Here is a 22774-nt window from a genome sequence, read left to right on the forward strand (position 1 = left end):
GGCGGTTGGGGTGTCGTCTGGGACCGAGTTTCTGTCTGAGCTCCTATTTTCAGTTCTTCTGAGTACGCACCTCGGGGTGGAATACCTGAATCCTGCGGCAGTTCTGTGTTTAACCTTTAAAGGGATTTTATTGATTTACTTGTGAGGCAGAAGGAGAGAGTTCTCATCCACTCATTCTCTCCCTAAAATCCCTGCCATCGGTTGGTGCCGGGGCTGAGGCCGGGGGAAGCCAGAAACTTAGAACTCCCTGCGGGCCTCCCACGTGGTTCAGGGACCCAGTTACTCGAGCCATGGCTGCTGCCTGCCAGCGTCCACATTAGCAGGGGTCTGGGCGGGAAGTGGAGCAGCCAGGACCTGAACCAAGCACTCCAGCGTGGGGTGCGGGTGTCCCACGCCGTGACTTAACGGCTCTACCTCAACCCCCGCCCCATTTTTGAGTTTGGTTGGTTGATTTCTCATTGCTAAGATGTGGCAATTCTTCACGGTCTGGCTATCGGTTTCTTATCAGGTGCGTACTCTGTAAACCTTTTCTCTCGGTCTCTGGGTTGACTTTCACGCTTGATACTGATTTTTTTTTAATATTTATTTATTTGAAAGGCAGAGTTACAGAGAAGCAGAGGCAGAGAGAGAGAGAGAGAGAGAGAGAGATCTTCCATCTGCTGGTTCACTCCCCAAATGGACGTAACAGCCAGGGCCGGGCAGGGCAGAAGCCAGGAGCTTCATCTGGGTTGGGCCCCTTCCTCCCCAGGCGCTTCCCGTGTTCAAGACTTGAGCCAGAGCAGAGAGGAGCCGGCCACTGAGCCTGGGACGTAGCCCTGGGCCTGGGGAGCTTTGCGCTCTGGGAAAGTAGCCAGCCACAAGACCATTGACAGGGTGGGCGCAGGGCAAGGAAGCCGCAGGCAGAAAGTAGAGCCGCCGCTGCCCAGGGCTGGGCGGCAGGGGAGGGTGGGGGTCTGGGGACGGGGCGGGGCATTGCGGAGGAAGTTACTGTGAAGAAGAGCAGGAGAGGGCGGCCGAGCCCCCAGAGCGACCGCCGCAGCCCCGCCCCCGGCCGCATTCACTGGTCGGAGAAGCGTGGGCGAGCCTGGACATGCTCACAGCGCGGGTGCTTCATGGTCAGCCCGTAGATGGGGGTCAGGTCCACGGGCACGCCGGGTGGCACGCTGAACTCCAGCCGCTGGAGCAGGATGGCCAGGAAGAGGAAGACTTCCCACCTGGCCAGGGTCTCCCCGATGCACCTGCGCTTGCCGAGGCCGAAGAGCGTGACCTTCTCACTCAGGGGCTTGTTGATGGCCGCGCCGTCCGCAGTGAGGAATCGCTCGGGCCGGAACTCCTCCGGGTCCCCCCACAGCTGCCTGCGAGAGGAAGGCAGGAGAGCTGACCCTGGTTCACTCCCCGAACTGTCTGCAATAGCCGAGGCTGGGCCAGGCTGAAGCCAGGAGCTCAGAACGCCACCCAGATCTCCCACGTGGGTGGCAGAGATCAAAGGACTTGAGCCATCACCCGCTGCCTCCCAGGGTGCCCGGTAGCAGGAAGCTGGAACTAGGCCTTGAACCCAGGCACTCCAGTATGGGACGGATATGGGATGCGGCGTTCCTGTCTTAAGCATTGTACCAAATCCTGCCCCCAAACTGAACTCTGACGTTTCTTTCTTTTATAAAGCTTTCTTTCACACGATTATCCTGGGGCTGGGCGTTGTGGCACAGACGGCTTAGTTGTGGGTCGAGTTCCCACCCCTCCACGTCGCATCCAACTTCCTGCTAGTGTGCTCTGGAAGACGGCGGACAACGCTACACAAACGGGAGACCAGGATGGGGCTCCAGGCTCCTGACTTGGCCCGCCCCCGGCCCAGGCTGTTGCTGGCGTTTAGGGAGTGAGCCAGCAGATGGAAGATCCGCCTTCCTCGCTCCCTTGCGCACGCGCTCTCTCTCTCTCTCTCTCTCTCTGTGTTGCTCTATCAAGTAGACAAAAATAAACGTTTAAAAAATAGCCTTGAAGATAGTGCTTTTTAATATCAATTTTTTTGCTTTATTTAAAGTAAATTAAAATGTGTTTAACTCCACGCCTCTGGCGAGGGGACTCAGCAGTGTGACTGGGTTCATGCCCTTATTTCAGAGTAGTCGTTAATAGCACAATATCGATAGCACCTTCCATCGCAAGAGTGTCCCAGGTTGGCTGGTAAGTTACAAGTCCTCTGCCCATGGACTCAGTGGGGCATCCCCAGGAGAGGAGGAGGCCCATTCACACCAGAAGGGGCTCCGCCTTACCTGTGAGGTGCGCTCTGGGGGCTGGGGCCAGAATATGGAGCAAGCTTCCCGCCCAGCTCTATTTTGAAAAAAGACTTATTCATTTGAAAGTCAGAGTTACACAAAGAAAGGTAGGGAGCAAGAGAGAGAAAGAGTGAGAGAGCGCTTCCATCTGTTTGTTCACTCCCCAAAAGGCTACAATGCCCAGGGCTGGGCTGGGCCACAGCCAGGAGCCAGGAGCCTCCTCCAGGTCCCCCACGCAGGTGGCAGGAACCCAACCACTTGATCCATCTCCACTGCCTCCCAGGGTCTGCACTAGTGAGAAGCTGGAGCCAGGAGCTGGATCCAGAAATCAAACCCAGGTACGCAGGCGTCCTAACCACCAGGCTAGACACTTGGCCCACTGGCCGACTCTTGCGTGCACTAACGTCTGAGAAACATGGACCGAGCTTGGCCATCTGGACAGGCTACGTAGCAGGTGCCGCCTCCTTCCTTCCCCGTACCTGCTCTGAGCAGGCAAAACAGCCTCCCGACTACCGAAGCTGTGCTTGTCTTTCCACGAGGGACGCGTACTCACGGGTCGTGGTTGATTTGCCACTGGTTTATGAAAATGCAGCATTCCTTGGGAATGTGGAAGCCGTTCAGTGTGGTGTCCCTGGTGGTGCTGTGGAGGGAAGAGGGCTCCGTCCGGCTCCGGGCTGGGGCAGTCTCACTCCCGTGCCCACTGTGTCCCAGCGCCCCCACCATGTAGTCACGGGCCCCACCCTGGCAGGCGGGATGAAATTGCCTCCCCTTCCCCCAGCTCCTGTCTTCAAAGCGAGTTTGCTGAACTCTGCGCTCAGCACGCATTTGGCCCTTCCTGGAGCCGGCATTGTGGTGCAGCCAGTTGAGATTCTGCTGTTCCACTTCTGATCCAGTTCCCTGCAAACGCACCTGGGAAGGCAGCAGGTGATGGCCCAGGTGCTTGGGGCCCTACACCCATGTGGGAGACCAGGATGAAGCTCCTGGCTCCTGGCTTTGGCAGGACCCAGCCCCAGGCTATTGTGGTTGTTTGGAGGTGAACTAACAGATGGAAGATCATATAGATAGTAGGGGCCCAAGGAGTTGGACCACCATCCGCTGCCTTCCCAGGCACATTAGTAGGGAGCTGGATCAGAAGTGGAGCAGCCAGGGCTGGCTCTATCTCATAGTGGGCTAAGCCTCCACCTGCAACGTTGGCATCCCATATGGGCGCTGGTTCTAGTCCCGGCTGTTCCTCTTCCAGTCTAGCTCTCTGCTATCGCCTAGGAAAGCAGTAGAGGGTGGCCCAAGGGCTTGGTCCCCTGCACACCTGGGAGATCTGGAGGAGGCTCCTAGCTCCTGGCTTCGGATCAGATCAAATTGGCTCAGCTCTGGCTGTTGTGGCCATTTGCAGAGTGAACCAGCAGATGGAAGACCTCTCTGTCTGTCTCTCCCTCTCTCTGTCTGTAACTCTACCTCTCAAATAAATAAATAAATAAACCAATGGACGGAAGACCTTTCTCTTGGTCTCTCCCTCTCACTGTCTGTAACTCTAACTCTCAAATAAAATAAATAAAATCTTAAAAAATTTTTTTTCAAGAAAAAAGTGGAGCAGCCGGGACTTGAACCAGGCATTGATATGGGACGCTGACATTGCAAGTCACAGCTTAGCCTGCTGCACCACAACAGCCTCTTGCTTGCTGCTGAAGTCAGCGTTCACTAACTCCCTTGATTTCGTTCAATTTCAGGACGTAATCAAGGCTCGGCGGCTGTTAGGTCCTGGCAGACAGCAGAGAGGCTGGACCCGCCAGGTGAGTGCAAGATACTCCCGGAGGGCAGGTTTGTGTCGGGATTGGCTGCGGGGCAGAGGTAGGGCTGTAGGAGCCGAGGAGAGGGTGGGGGTCACTCCGGGTCCTACACCAGCACCGTTGGAGGCTGCTGGGCTGGGGCGAGGGTGCTGGCAGGGAGGGGATGGGGGCAGAGCGGAGGGAGCGCTGTGATCTGGGTGTGGCTTTCTCCTGGCAAGGCCTGGGGCGGGCAAGATGGCCGCCTCACCTGTGGGGGATGGTGAAGGGGACGAAAGAGGTGTGTCGGAAGAGCTCCAGGATGAAGGCCTCCAGGTAGGGCAGCTGGGGTCTGTCGGAGAGGCGGGGCTGCCGCGCCCTGCCAACCACAGCGTCTGCAGAACACCAGGGGTGGGCGACGGACGGAGCTCAGGGCTACTGTGGCACTCGGCACCTGTGTCACTCTACACGGGGCCCCACTGCTCCCCAGCATCTTTGGGGCAAGGGTGGGCATCACTGTCCATCCGGGCTTTCACAGAGCAGGTGCGTAGCAGGCATCTGTAGATGGATCAAGCCCAGCCACAGGGTCAAGGGCACCACCTACCCAGCTCCTCCTGGATCTTTCTCTGTCTCCTGGGGTTGGTCACCAGGTACATGAGGCTCCATGAGAGTGCTGTGGTGATGGTGTCAAACCCTGGGGGGGATAGGAAGGAAGGACGGAAGGACCACGGAGACCTGCGTTAAACAAGCACCTGCCAGGGAGGGACCAAGCCGTATCTTCCTCTGACCCCAGCCCCTGAGCTTCCTGGGGGCAGGGCTGGGCTTCTTGGCGTGGACTTGGGACATTGGTCATCAGCTGCCGGCATGACAGGGGCTAGGCTTAGAGGTCAGAGGGTTCTTTATCGCTCCGTGGGGAAGCTGAGGTGTGCAGGGGGAGAGGGACTTGGAGCAGAGTTTCCAGTGGGAGTTGGTGGCACAGCTCGGGCCAGGTTCCTGTGTCCTGTGCTAGCCGGTGTGAGGCTGGGAGGCCTTCTGATGGGCCCTGGGGCTGAACGAGGGTGTGGGTGCCCAGCAGGCACCGGGTGGGGGTGGAGGGGCAGGGTCCCGCCCCTACCAGCTCCAAAGATGTCGTTGACGAGGTTGACGATCTTCTCCTGGGGGATGAGGCCGCTGTTGGCCTTGGAGTTCTTTTCGCTGTGCTTGAAGAGGGCGCCCGTGATGTCCTGGATGCTGTTCTGAAGGGACACGGGCTTAGGGCGCCAAACGCCGGCCCCGGTGGGTGGCGTGTCCTTGGGTGCTCCCCCCTCCGCCCTGCCTGGGGCTCACAGCAGGAGGCTTGACCCCTCTCCCAACAACCCAGGGTCCAGTTTCAAAGGAGGAAGAGGCCGGTGTGAACAGGGAAGTGAAGCGAAGGCAGAGCTGGGGATCAGCCACTGTTGGGGTTCAGGTTCCCGCAGGACAAAGGCTGAGGGCACCCCCCACGGTGCTGGCGGGTCTCCCAGGGCCCCTGATGGGGAAGCGGTAAGGGTGTGGATTCTGAGGAGGCGTGGTTGGCCCTGGGCCACATGGCTGGTCCTGGGGGGGGGGGGGTCCCTCGGCAGGTGCACCCAGGGCTCACCCTGTCGAAGTCCTCATAGTGCTCCCGGACGGTTTTCTGCAGGAACCGCAGGAACCTCTGGTTGAAGTCCTTGAACCTCTGCAGGGGGCGGTTGGGCAGGTAGCGCAGGATGGGGAAGAAGTCCACGGGGCTGCCGGAAGAGGCGGTCTCCACGAACTTGCTGCTGTTCCTCACGACGTCCAGCATCTCCTCACTGCCCTGCGGGAAGCGCCGCCCAAAGCACATGGCCCCGATGACCCTGGCCGCCGACACCACCAGCTGGCTGTAGGGGTCGAAGCGCCCCACAGCCGCCATCAGCTCCTGGAACCTGCCGATGAGGTTCTCGGCCTCCTGGCTCACGTGCTCCTCCAGGTAGCAGGAGCTGGAGGAGGCGGGGTTGGAGGCGATGGAGAAGCTCTTCAGGGAGTCCTGGGCCAGGCGCCGGCGGGCGGCCCACACGGGCCCCGAGTCTGGGCTGAAGGTCATGCTCTGGCCCTCGGTGATGAAGGAGGAGCTGTAGAGGTCAGGCCGGCCCTTGAAGTCGTCGCCTTGCCGCACCAAGGCCTGCTTGATGGTGTCCAGGCCGCTGAGCACCACCACGGGCGTGGAGCCCAGGCGGATCTGGAACACGTCCCCGTAGCGCCGGCTCAGCCGCGCCAGCGCCACGTGCGGGTTCTTGCCCAGCGTCAGCAGGTGCCCGAGCAGGGGCCAGCCCCAGGGCCCCGGCAGACGCTTCAGGCCTTTGGGGACCTTAGGCCTCGAGGCCCTGACCGCCCAGAACACCAGGCAGAAGACGGCAGAGACCAGGAGCAGCTCAGTGACCGAGAGGGGAGCGGCTGGGGACATCGCCATCTGCAGCAACAGAAGGGGCGAGGCGGGAGGGGCCGGGCTGAGGGTCGGGACGGAGCTGCTCCTCCATCCGCGTCCTCATCCAGGCTCTGTGCTTGGCTGCCTGCCTGCTGCAACCCACAGAGGCTGCGAACTCCCAGAGTGGGTACCCAGGACGCTGAGGTGGGCCCCCAGCACTGTGTGTGTGTGTGTGTGTGTGTGCACGTGCACTCTGGAGGTTGTGCCAACAGGCCCCTACCAGGGCTGGCTTCCTGCCGGCCATGTGGAGCTCCCCCACCCAGTGACACGGAGGAGGCGAGGTCCCAGGGCTGCAACAAACAGCTTCTGGTCCATACCAGGAAGGGTGCCTCCCTCCGCCCCCAATGATGAGTGAGTCCCTGTCCATCACAGCCTGGGAGGCTGGGGTTGGGCAGCAGCCTTGGCCAGGCCACCCTCGTGGCTAGCAAGGACCCTCCTCTCCTCTCCCCCACTCCGAGGAGGGACCCTTGGAGATGTCCTAGGTTAAACCGCTCCTTGGAAAATGGAGGCACTGGCCTCCAGAGCTGGCGTAGTTACGAAGGCCAGGGCTCAGGCCTCCTCCAGGTAACCCAGGGCCCCCCGCCCCCCATCGCTGTAGAGCAGGGAGTCCCGAGGGCCGAGCAACTTACCTGTAGAGGCAGGTGCTTCAGATCGGCGGGGCTGTGGGGGCTGTCCACGGCGGCAGGCTCCGGCCGAGGGGGCATTTATATTCCCTACCACCTATCAGGTTGGCCTGGTCACCTGACATCAAAGTTGGATCACTGAACAAAGTTGGAAGGATCAACCCTCGGCTTTGGGCCATGAGCCCTCAGCTCCGCCCACTCCCCAGGCCCCAGGCCAGCTCCCTGGGGCTGGGCCAGAGAGGATCATGGTAATGGCCAGCTCTTCAGTAGATGTCCAGGGCAGGCGGATCCGCTTCCCTCCAGGGCAGGCCAGGGGGCTGGGAGTGGGCGCTGTCCCCAGAGGGAGGGTCCCTGCGGGCACTTGGTCCAGGGGCCCACGCTGCCCCTCTAGTGCCACCTCCCCAACAACCTATGACTCCAGCCGGCTCCGCATCTTGGCCTGAGCCTTCTAGAAAGTTCCCTCACGTTCCTGCCTCCTGGGAGACACAGTGAGAAACTAAAGAGCAAATGAGGTTGCTCGTGCGACATGAGGGCTCCGGCCAGAATCGCTGGGCCAGAATAGACAAGGGCTGCTCCGGAGACGGGGCGGCCAGATGTGGCGTGCGGAAGGCGGCCAGCACACAGAATCTCTCACAGGCTGCCAAGGACAGCTCCGGGAGAACTGGGGACGTGTGACCGTGACCGTGGCCGGGAGACGGCATCCTGGGCTGAGGGCTGGTCTTCTTCCTTCTGCACACAGCAGCACGGGTGTGAGGGGGTACCCTGGTTTGTGGGGACAGGGGGGTGCTGGTTAGGGGTGGAGTGCCGTGACACCGGCAGCCTGCTTTCAAATGCTCTATCATCGCTCCCTGTCATCCATCTATTATCATTTATCAATCATCTCTCAATAAGAGATGATTATCTGTCCATCCTCTGTCTACCTATCTATCCACCATCTTTATCTGTCATCTGTCTTCTATCTTTCTGTCCATCCTCTGTCTACCTATCAATCTGTCTTCCTATGGATCCATCATCTACTTATCTGCTAGTATCTATTTAACATCTGTCGGTCAGCTCTCTGCTGTCATTTATGTACCCTCTATGTATCCATTTGTCCATCTAGCGATCATCTGCCTGTCATCTGTCAATCAATCTACCTGTTATCCAAGTGGATGACATCTATCTGCTGTCTTTAAAAAAAAAAGATTTATTTTTTATTTATTTGAAAGGCAGAGTTACAGGGTGGGGGGAGACAGAGAGCGAGAGAGAGAGAGAGAGAGAGAGAGAGAGGTCTTCCATCTGCTGGTCTGCTCCCTGAATATCCGCAATGGCAGGAGCTGTGCCAACACGAAGCCAGGAGCCAGGCGCTTCCTCCCGATCTCCCACGTGGGCGCAGGGGCCCAAGGACTCAGCCCATCCTCCACTGCTTTCTCAGGCCATAGCAGAGAGCTGGATCGGAAGAGGAGCAACCGGGACACAAACTGGCGCCCATGTAGGATGCCCGCGCCAGAGGCGGTGGCTTAGCCCACTACGCCAGAGCACTGGCCTCTCTGCGCTCGCTCTCTCTCTCTCTCTCTCTCTCTCGTCTGAGGAACGTCAGCCTTCTATGAATGTACAGGTGCTCGCTGTATGGAAGGGGCCTTTAAGAGAGGCTCAGGTCTTGGCTGGGTCTGAGAGAGGGTGGAGCGCAGCCTTAGGTCGGGCATGGGGTGCAAATCTTACTTTAGGCTGAACTGGGCTTTTCACCCCTGAATACGGGGAAGCTGTGGGGTCAGCCAGTGGAGACGTCGAGGGGCAGGATGGGAAATGGGACAGAGCACAGCGGGGGTTGGAGGCTGGGGAAGGTAGGACGGTAAAGCTGTGCACATAAAACGGGTCAAGGGCCAAGCTAGGCCGTGCTGGTACAGAATGGAACTTTCATGAACTAACTACAGTTCACAGTTTACTCAGAGGCCCTTGGCTTGCGTAACGTCTCTTCTCTTCCAGGGTCTTGTCCAGGACACCTGGAGACATTTAGTCATTGGACTCTTCATGGCTGTGACAGTTTCTGTGTGATTATTAATTTATTTATTTGAAAGGCAGAGTTGGAGAGAGAGGAGAGACATGGGGCTGGCATTGCGGTGTAGCAGGTAGATGTAGGTGCCCTGGGATCGCTCTGGTCTGCCTTCTGCCTTCCCGTCGTTCCCTTGCGGGGGACGTCTGCCCTCCTCCCATCACTTCTCCCTCCCGCAAAGCTCCTCAAGGAAACACAGTGCTTCCGGGTCAGAGCTGCTTATAATGCAACACCAGGATGCCTTTGCGGCTCGGGCTCCCGTCTCCACTCACGCGAGTCTTCCCAGTCTGGCCTGCCGTTGCCGTCTTTAGCTGCTTGCCTGCTTCTCTCAGCCCCGCTGTGAAGACATCGCCTTGTGAAGTCCCACTCGTGACTGCCACATAACGCGGCTCGAGGGGCCAGCCTGGGGCGCGCAGCTGTTGTGGCCCAGTGGGTTAAGCTGGGACACCTGTATCCCTATGGGCGTGCTGGTTCAGGCCTTGGCCACTCGGCTTCCAATCCAGCTTCCTGCTAATGCGCCAGGGAAGGCAGCAGAGGATGGCCCAAGTGCTTGGGTCCCTGCACCCACATGGGAGACCCGGATGGAATTTTTGACTCCTGGCTTCCACTGGGCCCTGCCCTGGCTGTTGTGGGCATCTGGGGAGTGAACCAGCTGATAGAAGATCTCTCTCTCTCTTTCTCTCTCTCTTTCTCTCTCTCTCTCCTCTGTTACTCTGCCTCTCAAATAAATAAATATTTTAACTCTTTTAGAAAAGATTTATTTATTTGAAAGGCAGAGTTATAGACAGATGGGGGGGGCAGAGAGAGAGAGAGAGAGAGAGAGAGAGAGAGAAATCTTCCATCTGCTGGCTCACTTCCCAAATGGTCTCACCGACCAGGGCAGGGCCAGGCCGAAGCCAGGAGCCAGAAACTCCATCTGGGTCTCCCGCATTGGAGGCAGGACCCAAGCACTTGCGCCATCCTCTGCTGCCTTCCCTGGCGCATTAGCCAGGAGCTGAATCGGAATTGGAGCAGCTGGAATTCAAACTGGTGCCCATGTGGAATGCCGGAGTCACAGGCGGCAGCTTCACCCACGGGGCCACCGCGCCAGCCCCTCCCTCGATTTTGAATACAGTGCGGGTCGCACAGTGGGTGTGTTCTGTCCTTACAGCGGCCAGCGTGGACTTCACAGAGGGGCTGGCACCAGCAGGCAAGCAGCTAACAAGGACCCGTGGCAGCCCCAGGTTGGTGCCAAAGCCGTCGTGGCCGGAGGGGGTCCCCTGAACTGACCCTGTTGGACCTGGTACCTCACTTCCTGCTCCCGACTCTCAATGTAAAGTATGTTTGAGGTCTCTCAGGGCTGAAAATAAAAGTCAACTAGGGGGCGGGGGCCAAGCCTGGTGGTTCAGCTGCTGGCATCCCACACCTGATTCCTGCTAATGCAGCCCCCAGGAGGCAGTGGGGACGCCTGCTCCAGGAGTGGGAGATCTGGGTGAGTTCCTGACCCCCAGCAGGGCGGAGGGCACAGAGCCAGTGCGGAGGAGCCCTGAGAGCCTTGAGCCACAGCTGCAGTCCTTGCGTGGGCCACACTCTGCTCGGCAGCCTCTCCACAGCCGCCTTCTGGGGGCTCTGCCTTTGCCCGCTCCCCCCCGAACCCCTGCTCTGCTGGGCCAGCGCTCAGGAGCTGCAGCCTCCCTCCTGGTCTCTCTCACCTGCACAAATGGCCCCTCTGCACGACCCCAGGTGAGGGACTGCGTTGGGCTGATGGACACAGGTGGGGACTGGCCCGGGTTTGTGCCTGGGGAGGAGGAGGGGCTGCAGGGGGTGAGGGAGCCGGCTGGGGAGGGCCCTGCAGGCCGCAGTCAGGAGGCTGCTCCCCTGCTTCTAGAATCTTCCTCTGTAAGGGGCGGGGTCTCCGCCTCAGCACAGCTGCAGGCGGGAGGGCAGAGGGCTTCGGGCAGCAGGGAGCAAAGGGGCAGCTGATGCCTGGGACCCGGCTCTGCTGGCGTCCCAGGGCCACCCCAGCCAAGGCGCCTCCAGCATAGCTCCCGCAGGGCCCAGACGCAATGGACCCACCCTGCCATGGCCCTCGGCAGCCATAGTGGGGGCTTCCGCAGACATGCTGAGCCCCCAGAGTGGGCCTGTTGGAGGCCATTCTATCCAGGGCCCAGCTGTTCAACAGGAGCGACCTCTTAGGAGCCTGTCCAGCCTGAGTGGTCTTGTTGGCTTCTGTCACTCAGAGGCTCGGCTGGGTAAGCCGCCCTGGCTGGCCCCTTGGGTCAGAATTTTTTTTAAGGTTTATTTATTTATTTGAAAGGCAGAGATTCAGAGAGAGAAGGAGAGAGAGAGAGCGCTTCCATCTGCTGGTTCACTCCCAAAATGGCCACTTTGGTCAGCCTTGGCTAGGCCAGGCCAAGCTAGGAGCCAGGAGCTTCTTCAGGGTCTCCCACATGGGTGCAGGACCCCAAGCACTTGGTCCATCTTCTACTGCTTTCCCAAGCCATTAGCAGGGAGCAGAATCAGAAATGGAGCAGCTGGGACTTGAACTGGCGCCCATGTGGGATGCCTGCACTGCAGGCAGAGTCTTAACCTGCTACACCACAGCTCTGGATCCCAAGGGTCAGAATTCTTCTTCTTTTTTTTTAATATTTATTTATTTATTTCAAAGTCAGAGTTACACAGAGAGAGGAGAGGCAGAGAAAGAGAGACAGGTCTTCCATCCAATGGTTCAGTCCCCAACTGGCCGCAATGGCTGGAGCTGTGCCGATCTGAAACCAGGAGCCAGGAGCTTCCTCCAGGTCTCCCACATGGGTGCAGGGGCCCTAGGACTTAGGTCATCCTCCACTGCCTTCCTGGGCAGCCGGGTCTTGAACCGGCACCCATGTGGGATGCCAGCGTTGCAGGTGGAGCCTTAGCCTGCCACACCACAGCGCCGGCCCCGAGCCAGGCTCCTTTGAGAGTGAAAGAGGGCACCTTCGTGCTGATGTCAGGACGACAGCTTAGGCCAAGACCGATATGGGAGATCCTTAATTACAGCAGTCGGGAGCCAGGGAGCCAAGGGTCTCTGTGGACGGGCAGGGGAGGATGGGACGGAACTGAGGACCCAGAGCTGGGTTGACTAGATGGGATGAAGGCGCAATTGGAGACATGGCCCAGGTCTCCATCCACCCAGATTCCCAAATAGCCACAGCCCCAGCCCATGCAGGGACGCCCGTCCATGCTCCTCATACTCCATGATGGCCTTTAACCCCCTCCCTGGCTGCTCCTGTAGCATTTCCTGACCCAGCGTGGGCTCTTCTTCGGGGGGCGGCTCCTGTCAGTCCCCTGCCACAGGGCCCTCAGTGGTGCTGGCCCAAAGCTCTGGGCTGGACGACTCCGCTGAGCCCAGACCTTGGGCTGGGTCTCTGCCCCTCCAACCCAGAGCCCTCTGTCCTCCCCACTGCCCACTGCCCCTGGCCCTGCCCTTGTGTGCCTGGTATTGATCCCTGGGGAGCCCTCGCCAAGTGCTTCTCACGCAAAGGCGTGGAACTTTGACCTAGGAATGTGCTCAGCTCCAGGCCAAGGTCCTCGAACCTCCTGCCCAGCTCCCTCCTTCTCTGCCCAGTGCCCAGTGAGGGCCGCCTTCCCAAAAAGGGCATGCCTCTCACAAGGCCATGCAGCTGCCTCTTGCCCAGGAGCCTGGGGGCTGGGGACCCTGGTCCAGAGGCCAAGCTCGTCCACCTTCTGCCCCCGTGGGCCAGTAAATCATGGTGCAAGGGCCCTGTCTAGTGGACAAGAGGCCTGGGAGCCAGGTTCTGCCTGGACCGGCTCTGTGCTGTGCCCTTGGCCTTTGCCCTCCTGACCTCAGTTTGTCCAGCTGAGAAATGGGAGAACTGGCTTTTTAGCCAATGAATCAGCCAGTGCCAAGAGCCCCTTGGAGGAATGTGAGTGAGGAATGCACCTTCTACAGAGAGATGGGGTTTCCTGAGACCCTGGTCAGGAACCCCACCACGCGGTGGCCCCCCAGCACCCATGCCCAGAACCCCAGCATGCGGTGGGCTCCCAGCACCCATGCCCAGAACCCCAGCATGCGGTGGCCTCCAGCACCCGTGCCCAGGCCACTGTTTCTCCGGCCAGGGGAAGCTCAGGCCTCGCTCCCTGCCTCGCCGCCATGGCTGCCACACCAGCCAGTCCTCTTGGCAGCTCGAGCTCCAGTCGAGACTAAAGGATGGACCCCACTGTGGCGGGTGGGGGGGTGACGCAGAGGATGCCCCGGAAGTGTTCCCTGTCGCCTGCATTTTGGGGGGTGATGTCACCTTCCTTGTGTCCCATCTGTAAGTCAGTGTCTCGCCAGGATGGTGCTCACAGACCCGCTTCCCACTTGGTTCTTCCCCACGTTAGGGCACGGAGGAAGAAGTGGCAGGTTGTGTGTGGGGGGGGCATGTCACAGCAAGGGTCCGATGGCCAAGGAGAAGGGCTGGAAGCAAATCTCAGCTGAGGACAGGATCCAGGAAGGCACCCTGGAGGAGGTGGCGTGAGGGGAGCGTGCAAAGTTAGAGGGAGAGGCCCGGCAGGCTCTGCTCAGGAGTCTGATAACCCTTCTCGGGGTGGTGGGAGCTACGTGAGGGGTTCAGGCAAGAGGGTGATTTTGAAATGAGGTTTTGGGGTCCGCGCTGTGGCATAGCAGGTAAAGCCACCACCTGCAGTGGTGTTCAAGTCCCGGCTGCTCCAATTCCAATCCAGCTCTCTGCTATGGCCTGGGACAGCAGCGAAAAATGGCCCAAGTCCTTGGGCCCCTGCACCCATGTGGGAGACCCAGAGGAAGCTCCTGGCTCCTGGCTTCAGACCGGTGCAGCTCTGACCGTTGTGGCCATCTGAGGAGTGAACCAGTGGGTCGAAGACCTCTCTCTCTCTCTCTTTGCCTCTTTGTAACTCTGCCTTTCAAATAAATAAGTAAATAAGTAAATAAATAAATAAATAAATAATTTTTTAAATGAGGTTTTGCATTTTTTTAAAACTTTTTTTTTTGACAGGTAGAGTTAGACAGTGAGAGAGAGAGACAGAGAGAAAGGTCTTCCTTCTGTTGGTTCATCCCCCTAATGGCCGATCCGAAGCCAGGAGCCAAGTGCTTCCTCCTGGTCTCCCATGGGGTGCAGGGCCCAAGCATTTGGGCCATCCTCCTCTGCCGTCCCGGGCCACAGCAGAGAGCTGGACTGGAAGAGGAGCCACTGGGACTAGTACCCGGCGCCCCAACCGGGACTAGAACCCGGGGTGCCGGCACCGCAGGCGGAGGATTAGCCTATTGAGCTGCAGCCCCGGGCTGAGGTTTTGTATTTTTGAAACAAACACTCGGGGTGCTGCCTGGTGGAGGAGGTGGAAGGAGCATAAAGAAGGTGGGAACTCAGGCCAGAGGCTGAGTGCACAGGTGTGGTGTTGGCGACACCTGCCCTCGCTCTCAGGTGGCTGTCATCAGAATGATGGGCGTGGTCTTGCTCCAATCGGACCCCAGCAGCGTCTCCATGGCTCGAAGAGGCAGCCCCGTGGTGCTCAGCCAAGGGCTCCCCCCACACGGCAGGGCTGCTCCCCCAGGACCCCACCCACCCACCTCAGCCTTGCTGCTAGGTCTCTCGTGCACGGGGGGGGGGGGGGAGGCACCATTCCAGTGCCCTGGTTCTGCTCCTTCCACTCCCACCTCCACCCCAAAACCGCCGCTGCCTGCACCAGGTGCTGCCTTCATCCACGCGCCCCGATGACCACCCCGCTTTGTCTGAATCGCAACCTGCTCCTTCGCTCTCTACCTGGTTCCCTCCCTCGGGGCGCAGGCCCCCTGTGCCTGGCGCACAGTAGGCGCTTGCTACTTATTTTGCACAAGGGAGAGGTGGGTGAGGAGCAGGCGAGGCCGGGTTCTGGCCTGGGCCAGTGCGGACCACGCCGCCGACGCCGTTCGCGGGGCTGGGGCCGGCGGAGTGATGAGTGAGCTGGAGACAGGTTGAGCCAGACACGCAAACACGGCTTTTGTCCCCAGACACCCCAGGTCGGGAGGGTTCGGCCTCGCACGGACAGCGCGGCGTCGGACGAGGCAGCCTTGGGCGTAGACCCAGAGCGCGGACTGGACGCGCAGGCTGAGGCGAGCTCCGCACGCAAGCCCGGGCCCTTTGCCCGCCTCGCCCCCTCTCCAATCGCGCGCCTGCGACGCTCGGGCGAGGCCCTGGCCCTTTAAGAGCCGCGCCCCTGGCCCCCTCCCCCCACTTCGCGTGACTGCGCCGGGACCCGTGCCCAGCCAAGGACCCGGGCGGCGAGTTGGCTGCGCGGGCCTCCAAGCCCTTCTCACGCAACTCCTGGGCGCCGCGCCCCCGGCCAGGTGGCGCGGGGAGGGGCCGCGCGACCTCTGGCCTCTGCAAGCCTGCAGGTGCTCCGACGCGGGCGGGGGAGCCTCCGCGCCCCTTCGCATTCCCCCCTCGCACCCTGGCCGGTCCCGGGGGGCCCCCTCTAGCCCTTGCGCTCTGTAGCCCCCGCAAAGTACTAGCGACCCCCTGGCCTCCTTCCTGGAGCCCAGGGGCAACCTCGAGGGCCAGGGTCCGGCGGGAGGTGGCCCTGGGTTGCCACGCGCCTGACCCCGGAGGCGGCGCCCGGAGAGCCCGCGCGACCCTCGGTCCGTGAGCGCGAGCTTCGCCGGGTCGTCGCGCCCTGGGGGACGGGGCCAGCTCAGCGGCGCCTCTGGCCTTCCGGCGGCCGTGACCTCGGGCACAGGGTCGCTGAGCTTCTCACGCGAGCAGGGACTCAGTAACCCCGGGGGAGCGGTCGCCAGCGGGCAGCCCCGCCCCGCCTGGCCGGTTGGCTGGGCAGCGAATGGGGGAAGGGGGACTGGCACCGCCGTGTCCCGGTCGGTGCAAAAATGATGTCGGGAGATCCGGATCTCCCGACGGAGCCCCTCAGGCCCCCTTTTCCGGGTGAGCTCCAGCTTCTGCCTCAAATCCCCGCGATGCATAAGGGGGTGCCTTGTAACTGGGGGTCCCAGGTATCCGCAGCCTCCACCCCTTATGTGCAGGCACCTAGATGAGGCCTCCCTGTGGAGGTCTTGTCTGTCCCCTCCTCCCCCTTCTCGTCCCACCCTGGAGGGCCCAGCCCCCCGCCCCGCAGCCCTCCCTCTCCCCCCCACCCACCGGGGGCAGCCCCTCCCTCCCCCCCTCCAGTAAAGGAGGCGTGGCCACACGCAGCCTCCTATAAAGGTGGCAGTGCCCTGGCCCTCACCCTGGAGGTGACCGTGCCTTGGAGTCTCCTCTCACCCTCTCACTTCCAGAGGAGCTCGGCACCTTGCATCCGCAGGTGAGTGCAGGTGAGTGTTCCTTTCACTCCCTGTGAAAGGAACATTTTGGTGCCTACAGGGTTTCCTAGGGAGCAGCAGAGGCCGGGATTGTCCTCAGTGGCCAGTCAGTGCAGCCCCCAGTAGGGGCACTGAGGCCGGGGGAAGGACAGGACTTAGCCCAGTTCCTACGACGCGTCCCAGACCTGTGCGTACAGACACCAGCCCTGGTCGGGACTCCACGGGCAGCTCCAGCTCCATGCCCACACACCCTGGGCAAGCTTGGGGCTGCCCCCATCGGGGCCACCTGGGGGGTAGAGGCTCTGTGTTGGGGGAGGGGTCTTCTCTGGGTGGGAGGGCAGACCCAGGGAGCCTGCCAGGTTCTTCCAGCTGTACCGTGCCCTATCTAAGGGCAGCCCCAGTGGGCTCCTCTTTCCCAAGTACTGCTTACCAGAGCGCTGTTCTGAGTAGGACACACACACACACACCTGTGCTCTCCCCAGCCACTTTCCCTGTCTGTGGGCTCCTCTGCAGGCAGGCAGCTGTGGGACAGCCAAGTCCATGGGCCTTCGCCTCCTCCCGTGGCACATAGCTGGAGGTCCCCGGACACCCACTGAGCAGAAGGGGGCCCCGTGGCCACCAAGGCCTGGCAGTGGCCCTGCTCATCCAGGGACTTAGAATCTAGTGTACCTGGGGATTCGGCTCCTGCAGGAAACCTGCCGACAGCAGCAGGGGGCTCTGGGGCTTGAGGTGGGAACGTGGAGCCCCTACTGTAAGACGGAGTGGGCGGCTCCTCCAACAGGGCACAGCTGGGTGGCTCTTGGTCTGCTTTCTCTTGCAGAAAGGTAAAATGACCATCGACACCCACCTGAACCCCAGCACCGGGCCTCCTGACCTACCTACAGCCCGGGGCCCCAGGCAGAGCCCGATCCGTGGACAGAATGGTCCACGATGCACTCGCCCTTCCTAGACCAAGCCTGCAGGCAGTACTGTCTCCGCTTCTGCTGGGTTCAGGTCCATTCCTGACTCCCTGGGTTCGGGTGGCCTGGTGGGAGTCTTCCATTGACTCTTGCCCCTGGGGACCAGCAGAAGGGGGAGGCGGGGACTCTTCATTCATTGAGAGTTGAGCTCAACGAAAATCCTGGCCGGGATTTCTTCACCTGATCTCCAGCGGCTTATAAAGGGCGGGTGGGAGGAGCTCAGAGGGCTGGGCTGAGAGCGGTGTGGCTTTGGCAGTGGCCTTTGCGCTGCCTGCCCAGCGTAGACCCTGGGATGGAGCAGCAAAGAAGCAGGGTTCGGCCGGCGCCGTGGCTCACTAGGCTAATCCTCCGCCTTGCGGCGTCGGGCTAATCCTCCGCCTTGCGGCGCCGGCACACCGGGTTCTAGTCCCGGTCGGGGCGCCGGATTCTGTCCCAGTTGCCCCTCTTCCAGGCCAGCTCTCTGCTGTGGCCCGGGAGTGCAGTGGAGGATGGCCCAAGTGCTTGGGCCCTGCACCCCATGGGAGACCAGGAGAAGCACCTGGCTCCTGCCTTCAGATCACTGTGGTACGCCAGCCGCGGCGGCCATTGGAGGGTGAACCAACGGCAAAGGAAGACCTTTCTCTCTGTCTCTCTCTCTCACTGTCCACTCTGCCTGTCAAAAAAAAAAAAAAAAAAAAAAGGCAGGGTTCTGGGAGAATTCCTCCAGGGCTCCTTAGAGGCTCGCAGCCTGCTGGGGGGGGGGGCGAGCCCCGGCTCAGCACTGTCCCCAGGAGGCTCAGGGCCAGTCCGTGCCCCCTCTGCAGGTCAGCCTTCCCCAAGCGTGCAATGAGGCCAGAAGACTGGCTGATTGCGAGGGTCCCGAACGAGAGAGGTGGGACTCGGTATGCTACCCTCCGATCCTGTGCTTATTCCAGCGTGCCACGGGCCACTTGGACATTGAGGACGCCATTCACGGGCAGGAAACTGTGTGGATGCAATGGCTCCAGCGCCGGGTGGGACTCACGGGGAGGTAGGGGGAGACACGCTGTGGACCCCTGCAGCAGCTGAGTCTGCAGCTGCCACTTCCTGGCTCTGCGACCTTGGGCGAATCACCTGCCCTCTCTGAGCCTCACCTTGGCCTCCCTGGCAGGCTTGTGGCCGTTACTGAACAGAGAATGACTAGGACGTTCTTGGCGCACAGTAGGGCAGCTCAACAAGTGGCTTCTCCCCATAGCTTGCTCCGGTGTGCGCCTAGTGAGGCGCTCTGGGTGGGGAGGCTCCCCCTCATCCCTCACCTGACGGCTGCGTTGCTTTCTTCCTGCAGCCACCAGGGAGACCCCCACGTCCGCCATGGTTTCCGATTTTGGACTCCCCACCTTCATCTCAGCCACCGAGCTGCTCCTGGCCTCTGCCGTCTTCTGCCTGGTGTTCTGGGTGGCTGGAGCCTCAAAACCTCGGGTCCCCAAAGGCCTGAAGCGTCTGCCGGGGCCCTGGGGCTGGCCCCTGCTTGGGCACGTGCTGACGCTGGGCAAGAACCCACATGTGGCGCTGGCGCGGCTGAGCCGGCGCTACGGGGACGTGTTCCAGATCCGCCTGGGCTCCACGCCCGTGGTGGTGCTCAGCGGCCTGGACACCATCAAGCAGGCCTTGGTGCGGCAGGGCGACGACTTCAAGGGCCGGCCTGACCTCTACAGCTTCTCCTTCGTCACTAAGGGCCAGAGCATGATCTTCGGCTCAGACTCGGGGCCCGTGTGGGCCGCCCGCCGGCGCCTGGCCCAGAACGCCCTGAACAGTTTCTCCGTGGCCTCCGACCCCGCCTCCTCCAGCTCCTGCTACCTGGAGGAGCACGTGAGCCAGGAGGCCGAGAACCTCATCAGCAAGTTCCAGGAGCTGATGGCGGCGGTGGGGCACTTCGACCCCTACAGGTACGTGGTGATGTCCGTGGCCAATGTCATCTGTGCCATGTGCTTTGGCCGGCGCTATGACCACGACGACCAGGAGCTGCTGAGCCTCGTCAACCTGAACGATGAGTTCGGGAAGGTGGCGGCCTCCGGAAGCCCCGCCGACTTCTTCCTCATCCTCCGCTACCTGCCCAACCCTGCCCTGGACACCTTCAAGGACCTGAATGAGAGGTTCTACAGTTTCACCCAGGAGAGGGTCAAGGAGCACTGCAGAAGCTTCGAGAAGGTATGGGGGACGGGCCGCAGGGCCGGGGAGGCGGAGGGCCCTGGGGGGCTTGGCAAGGCCTCAGGGAGGCATCGCCTGGGGTTCAGAAGTCAGCCGAGGACCTGGAACCTCTCCACGAGCCAGACAGCAGTGGCCGCTCACCGCAGGCTCCTGCACCAGCGGTTTCGGGGGCCGGGAAGGAAAAGGGTGGGAAGCACATCCCGGTAATAGCGCCGCGCTCGGTGCATCCGTGTCGCTTGAGTCGGGCTACTGCGTTCTAAGGCAGGCCAGAGCCTTCGAGGGGCGGCTGCAGGGGGTGCTCGTGGGAGCGAGGCTCCAGGTGGGATAGCGCTCACCTGCGCGCCCCGCCCCCCCCCCCAGGGCCACATCCGGGACATCACGGACAGCCTGATCAAGCACTACCGGGTGGACAGGTTGGACGAGAATGCCAACGTCCAGGTGTCGGACGAGAAGACCGTTGGTATTGTCTTGGACCTCTTCGGAGCTGGTAGGAGCTACCCCCCGTCCCCGCACCCTCGCAGCACCCACGTGCCCTGGCTCGCCAGCTGAGTCATTTTCCCTCTCTTCTGTGCCGCCCAGGGTTTGACACGGTCACAACTGCCATCTCGTGGAGCCTCATGTACCTGGTGACCAAGCCCAGCATACAGAGAAAGATCCAGGAGGAGCTGGGTAGGTGGTGGGGACGGCCTTCAAAGGCTTGAGGCGGCCTTCCCAGGCCAGGTCTGTGCAGCCCCTGATCCACCGCCCCCGGGTGCTCTGCAGACGCTGTGGTTGGCAGGGCGCGGCGGCCGCGGTTCTCCGACAGACCCCAGCTGCCCTACCTGGAGGCCGTCATCATGGAGACCTTCCGACACACCTCTTTCCTCCCCTTCACCATCCCCCACAGGTGAGGCTCCGAGGATCCAGTCCTGCCTCCCGGGCATCGCTGCAGTCCGCGTGCTTGGTTAGGGTGGTGGTGGGAGACAGGGGTTCATTCTCCTGTGGCCAGGAGCCTGACTGAGCCTCCTCCCTCTGCAGCACCACAAGGGACACCAGTCTGGGTGGCTTTTACATCCCCAAGGGACGCTGTGTCTTCGTGAACCAGTGGCAGAACAACCACGACCCGTGAGTTGGGAGGGACAGGGACGGCTCCGAGCCTCCTGGGTGTGGGCGGCTGTCTCAGCCGGTCTCCTGGGGGGCTCAACCCAAGCAGCTGCCTCCCTCTGGTTCCAGGGAGCTGTGGGGTGACCCCGAAGCCTTCCGGCCCGAGCGATTTCTCACCCCCAGCGGCGCGGTGGACAAGGCGCTGACGGAGAAGGTGCTGCTCTTTGGGCTGGGCAAACGCAAGTGCATCGGGGAGACCATCGGCCGCCTGGAGGTCTTTCTCTTCCTGGCCACGCTGCTGCAGCAGGTGGAATTCAGCGTGTCGCCCGGCACGACGGTGGACATGACCCCCATCTACGGGCTGACCATGAAGCACGCCCGCTGTGAACACTTCCAAGCAAAGCTGCGCTTCGAGGCCTAGACTGTGCCCCGGGCCTAACTGGGCAGCCTGACCTGGGGACCTGTGCAGGGGGCTGTACTTCTGCCTGAAGCTCACAGCCGCTGGTCAGGCTGATTCTGTGCTCTCTGGGCCGTGGGCAAACCAGAGGAACCCAGCCTGCCCCCTCCTCTGGACTTGTCCCTCTGCGTGCTGACCGCGGTGGGGGCCCCCACAGGAGCTGCTGGAGGGAGGAGGCCCTGAGGGCCTCTGATGAACTCTCTGGAAGCCCCCACGCCCCGCGGGTGGCAGGCACCATGTGGGTGCTGACTGGCTGGGGAAACACGAGAGCGGGCCCCATCAGGGCCTGTGTAGTCTCGCTGACAGCCCAGAGCAGCCAGGAGTGAAGGGTGAAACAGCCCAGGGTGCTGGTCCCCAGGGGGTCCCACTGCGGGAGCGGGGCTGAGCTGTGTGCCCTGGGGGTCTGGGACACCTGGGCCTATGGGACAAACAGGGCCGTCTCCTGGGAGCAGAGAGCAGAGCGGGTGCCGGCACAGGGGCTGGTGTTCCCAGTGCCTTCTCCACATCCCGTGTTGAAATGTCTGTCTTTAACATTAACGCCCTGTGATGCGCTTGCCTGCTTGCTTAAGAGCCATTTATTGAGTGCAACAGAGAGGGTTCTAACCAGCTGCGTGGCGGTGTGAATAAACACACTACCAGACATCCTGCGTCCTGTGGGTGCACACTTTGTTTTGTGTCTTGAGTGAAGCTGTCACCCGTCTGGCTGCCCCCTGGGGCCCAGTCTTGAGTTGGGTTTTCCTGGGGCGGGGGGGCAGAGGGTGCAGCCACTGTTCTCAGGCAGTCTGCCTGGGCCAAGGCCCGATGGCTTTGCTGTGTGCCTTGGCCTCTGGCAGGGAGAATCCTCTGACTCAGCCTGGGGGACTCAGTGTTTAAAACCCTGCTTTCCAGGGTTGAGGGAGCGACACACAAACACGTCCTCCAGTGAATTGTGGGCAGGTGCGTATGGGAGGGAGGGGTCCAGAGCCAGGGGTGAGAGAAGCCCCTCCAGGCCAGGGATGCCTGAGCCAAGCCTTCCTGAGAGGGGAGGGAGCACCTCCGTCCCCTGGGGCTGGCACATTAGACAACACTGTGAGCTCTGGGGGCAGCTTGGGTGAGAGAAGGTTCACAGCTCAGAGCTGTGATCTGCGGCTCAGGTCCTGCAGCCACGGTGGGACTGGAGGCTGATACCAGACTGTGGCTCAAGTTTCTTCAAGATTTGTTTATTCATTTGAAAGGCAGAGTGACAGAGAAGGAGAGACAGAAAGACAGACAGACAGCCACACACACACAGACCTTCCATCTGCTAGTTCATTCCATAAATGGCTTCAACGGCCAGGGCTGGGCCTGGCCAAAGTCAGCAGCCAGGAGCCCATCCTGGTCTCCCACATGCAGGGCAGGGACCTGAGTCTTGAGCCATGATCTGCTGCTTCCTGGGAAGCACTTAGCAGGAAGCCGGATCAGAAGCGGAGGTGGGACTGGATCCCCGGCACTCCAATGTGGGTGCCCCAAGGGATGGTGGTTAACCTGCTCCCTACAAGGCCCGCTCTTCAGCCATTCTTGTAGTGGTTTATTTTGTATCCCAAAACACAGAGGAGCCTTGAAACATGTTCAGTGAAAACAGCCAGGTGGACACTGTGGCACCGTGGGCTAGGCTACAGCTGGGGACACCCACATCCCGTTTCAGAGCAAGTCCCAGCTG

General features: G+C 61.1%; 2 protein-coding genes across 4 annotated transcripts; one reads left to right on the forward strand and one right to left on the reverse strand.

Moving 5' to 3' along the window:
- Positions 1-573: 573 nt before the first annotated feature.
- On the reverse strand, positions 574-7174 carry LOC138844762 (cytochrome P450 1A2). Its single transcript, XM_070054657.2, has 7 exons — positions 7124-7174; positions 5649-6479; positions 5145-5265; positions 4635-4724; positions 4302-4425; positions 2824-2910; positions 574-1355 (listed from the first exon to the last, which is right to left on the reverse strand). Exons 2-7 carry the CDS (start codon positions 6477-6479, stop codon positions 1058-1060), a joined length of 1551 nt encoding a protein of 516 aa, XP_069910758.2. The 5' UTR covers positions 7124-7174; the 3' UTR covers positions 574-1057.
- A 9187-nt stretch (positions 7175-16361) lies between these two features.
- LOC100328613 (polycyclic hydrocarbon-inducible cytochrome P450c) lies at positions 16362-21738 on the forward strand. Of its 3 annotated transcripts, none has more exons than XM_089309164.1 (7): positions 16362-18399; positions 18694-19556; positions 19917-20043; positions 20136-20225; positions 20319-20442; positions 20574-20660; positions 20769-21738. In XM_089309164.1, the coding sequence occupies exons 1-7, from the start codon at positions 18216-18218 to the stop codon at positions 21058-21060; spliced, it is 1767 nt and encodes a 588-aa protein (XP_089165290.1). In that variant the 5' UTR covers positions 16362-18215; the 3' UTR covers positions 21061-21738.
- The last annotated feature ends 1036 nt before the right edge of the window (positions 21739-22774 follow it).

Source organism: Oryctolagus cuniculus, chromosome 12 (assembly GCF_051225735.1).
Source record: "Oryctolagus cuniculus isolate XC-2025 breed Fujian yellow rabbit chromosome 12, ASM5122573v1, whole genome shotgun sequence".
Classification (NCBI taxonomy): Eukaryota; Metazoa; Chordata; class Mammalia; order Lagomorpha; family Leporidae; genus Oryctolagus; species Oryctolagus cuniculus.

What these genes read in the sequence shown, in the direction of transcription:
- LOC100328613 (XM_089309164.1), top strand. Translation starts at nt 18,216, where the DNA reads ATGAGGCCAGAAGACTGGCTGATTGCGAGGGTCCCGAACGAGAGAGGT. An exon ending in AAAGATCCAGGAGGAGCTGG is followed by an intron (nt 20,226 to 20,318) that starts GTAGGTGGTGGG and finishes GGTGCTCTGCAG; the next exon opens with ACGCTGTGGTTGGCAGGGCG. An exon ending in TGGCAGAACAACCACGACCC is followed by an intron (nt 20,661 to 20,768) that starts GTGAGTTGGGAG and finishes CTCTGGTTCCAG; the next exon opens with GGAGCTGTGGGGTGACCCCG.
- LOC138844762 (XM_070054657.2), bottom strand. Translation starts at nt 6,479, where the DNA reads ATGGCGATGTCCCCAGCCGCTCCCCTCTCGGTCACTGAGCTGCTCCTG. An exon ending in AAAGATCCAGGAGGAGCTGG is followed by an intron (nt 4,426 to 4,634) that starts GTAGGTGGTGCC and finishes GGTGTTCTGCAG; the next exon opens with ACGCTGTGGTTGGCAGGGCG. An exon ending in CCCTTCACCATCCCCCACAG is followed by an intron (nt 2,911 to 4,301) that starts GTGAGGCGGCCA and finishes TTCCCTCCACAG; the next exon opens with CACCACCAGGGACACCACAC.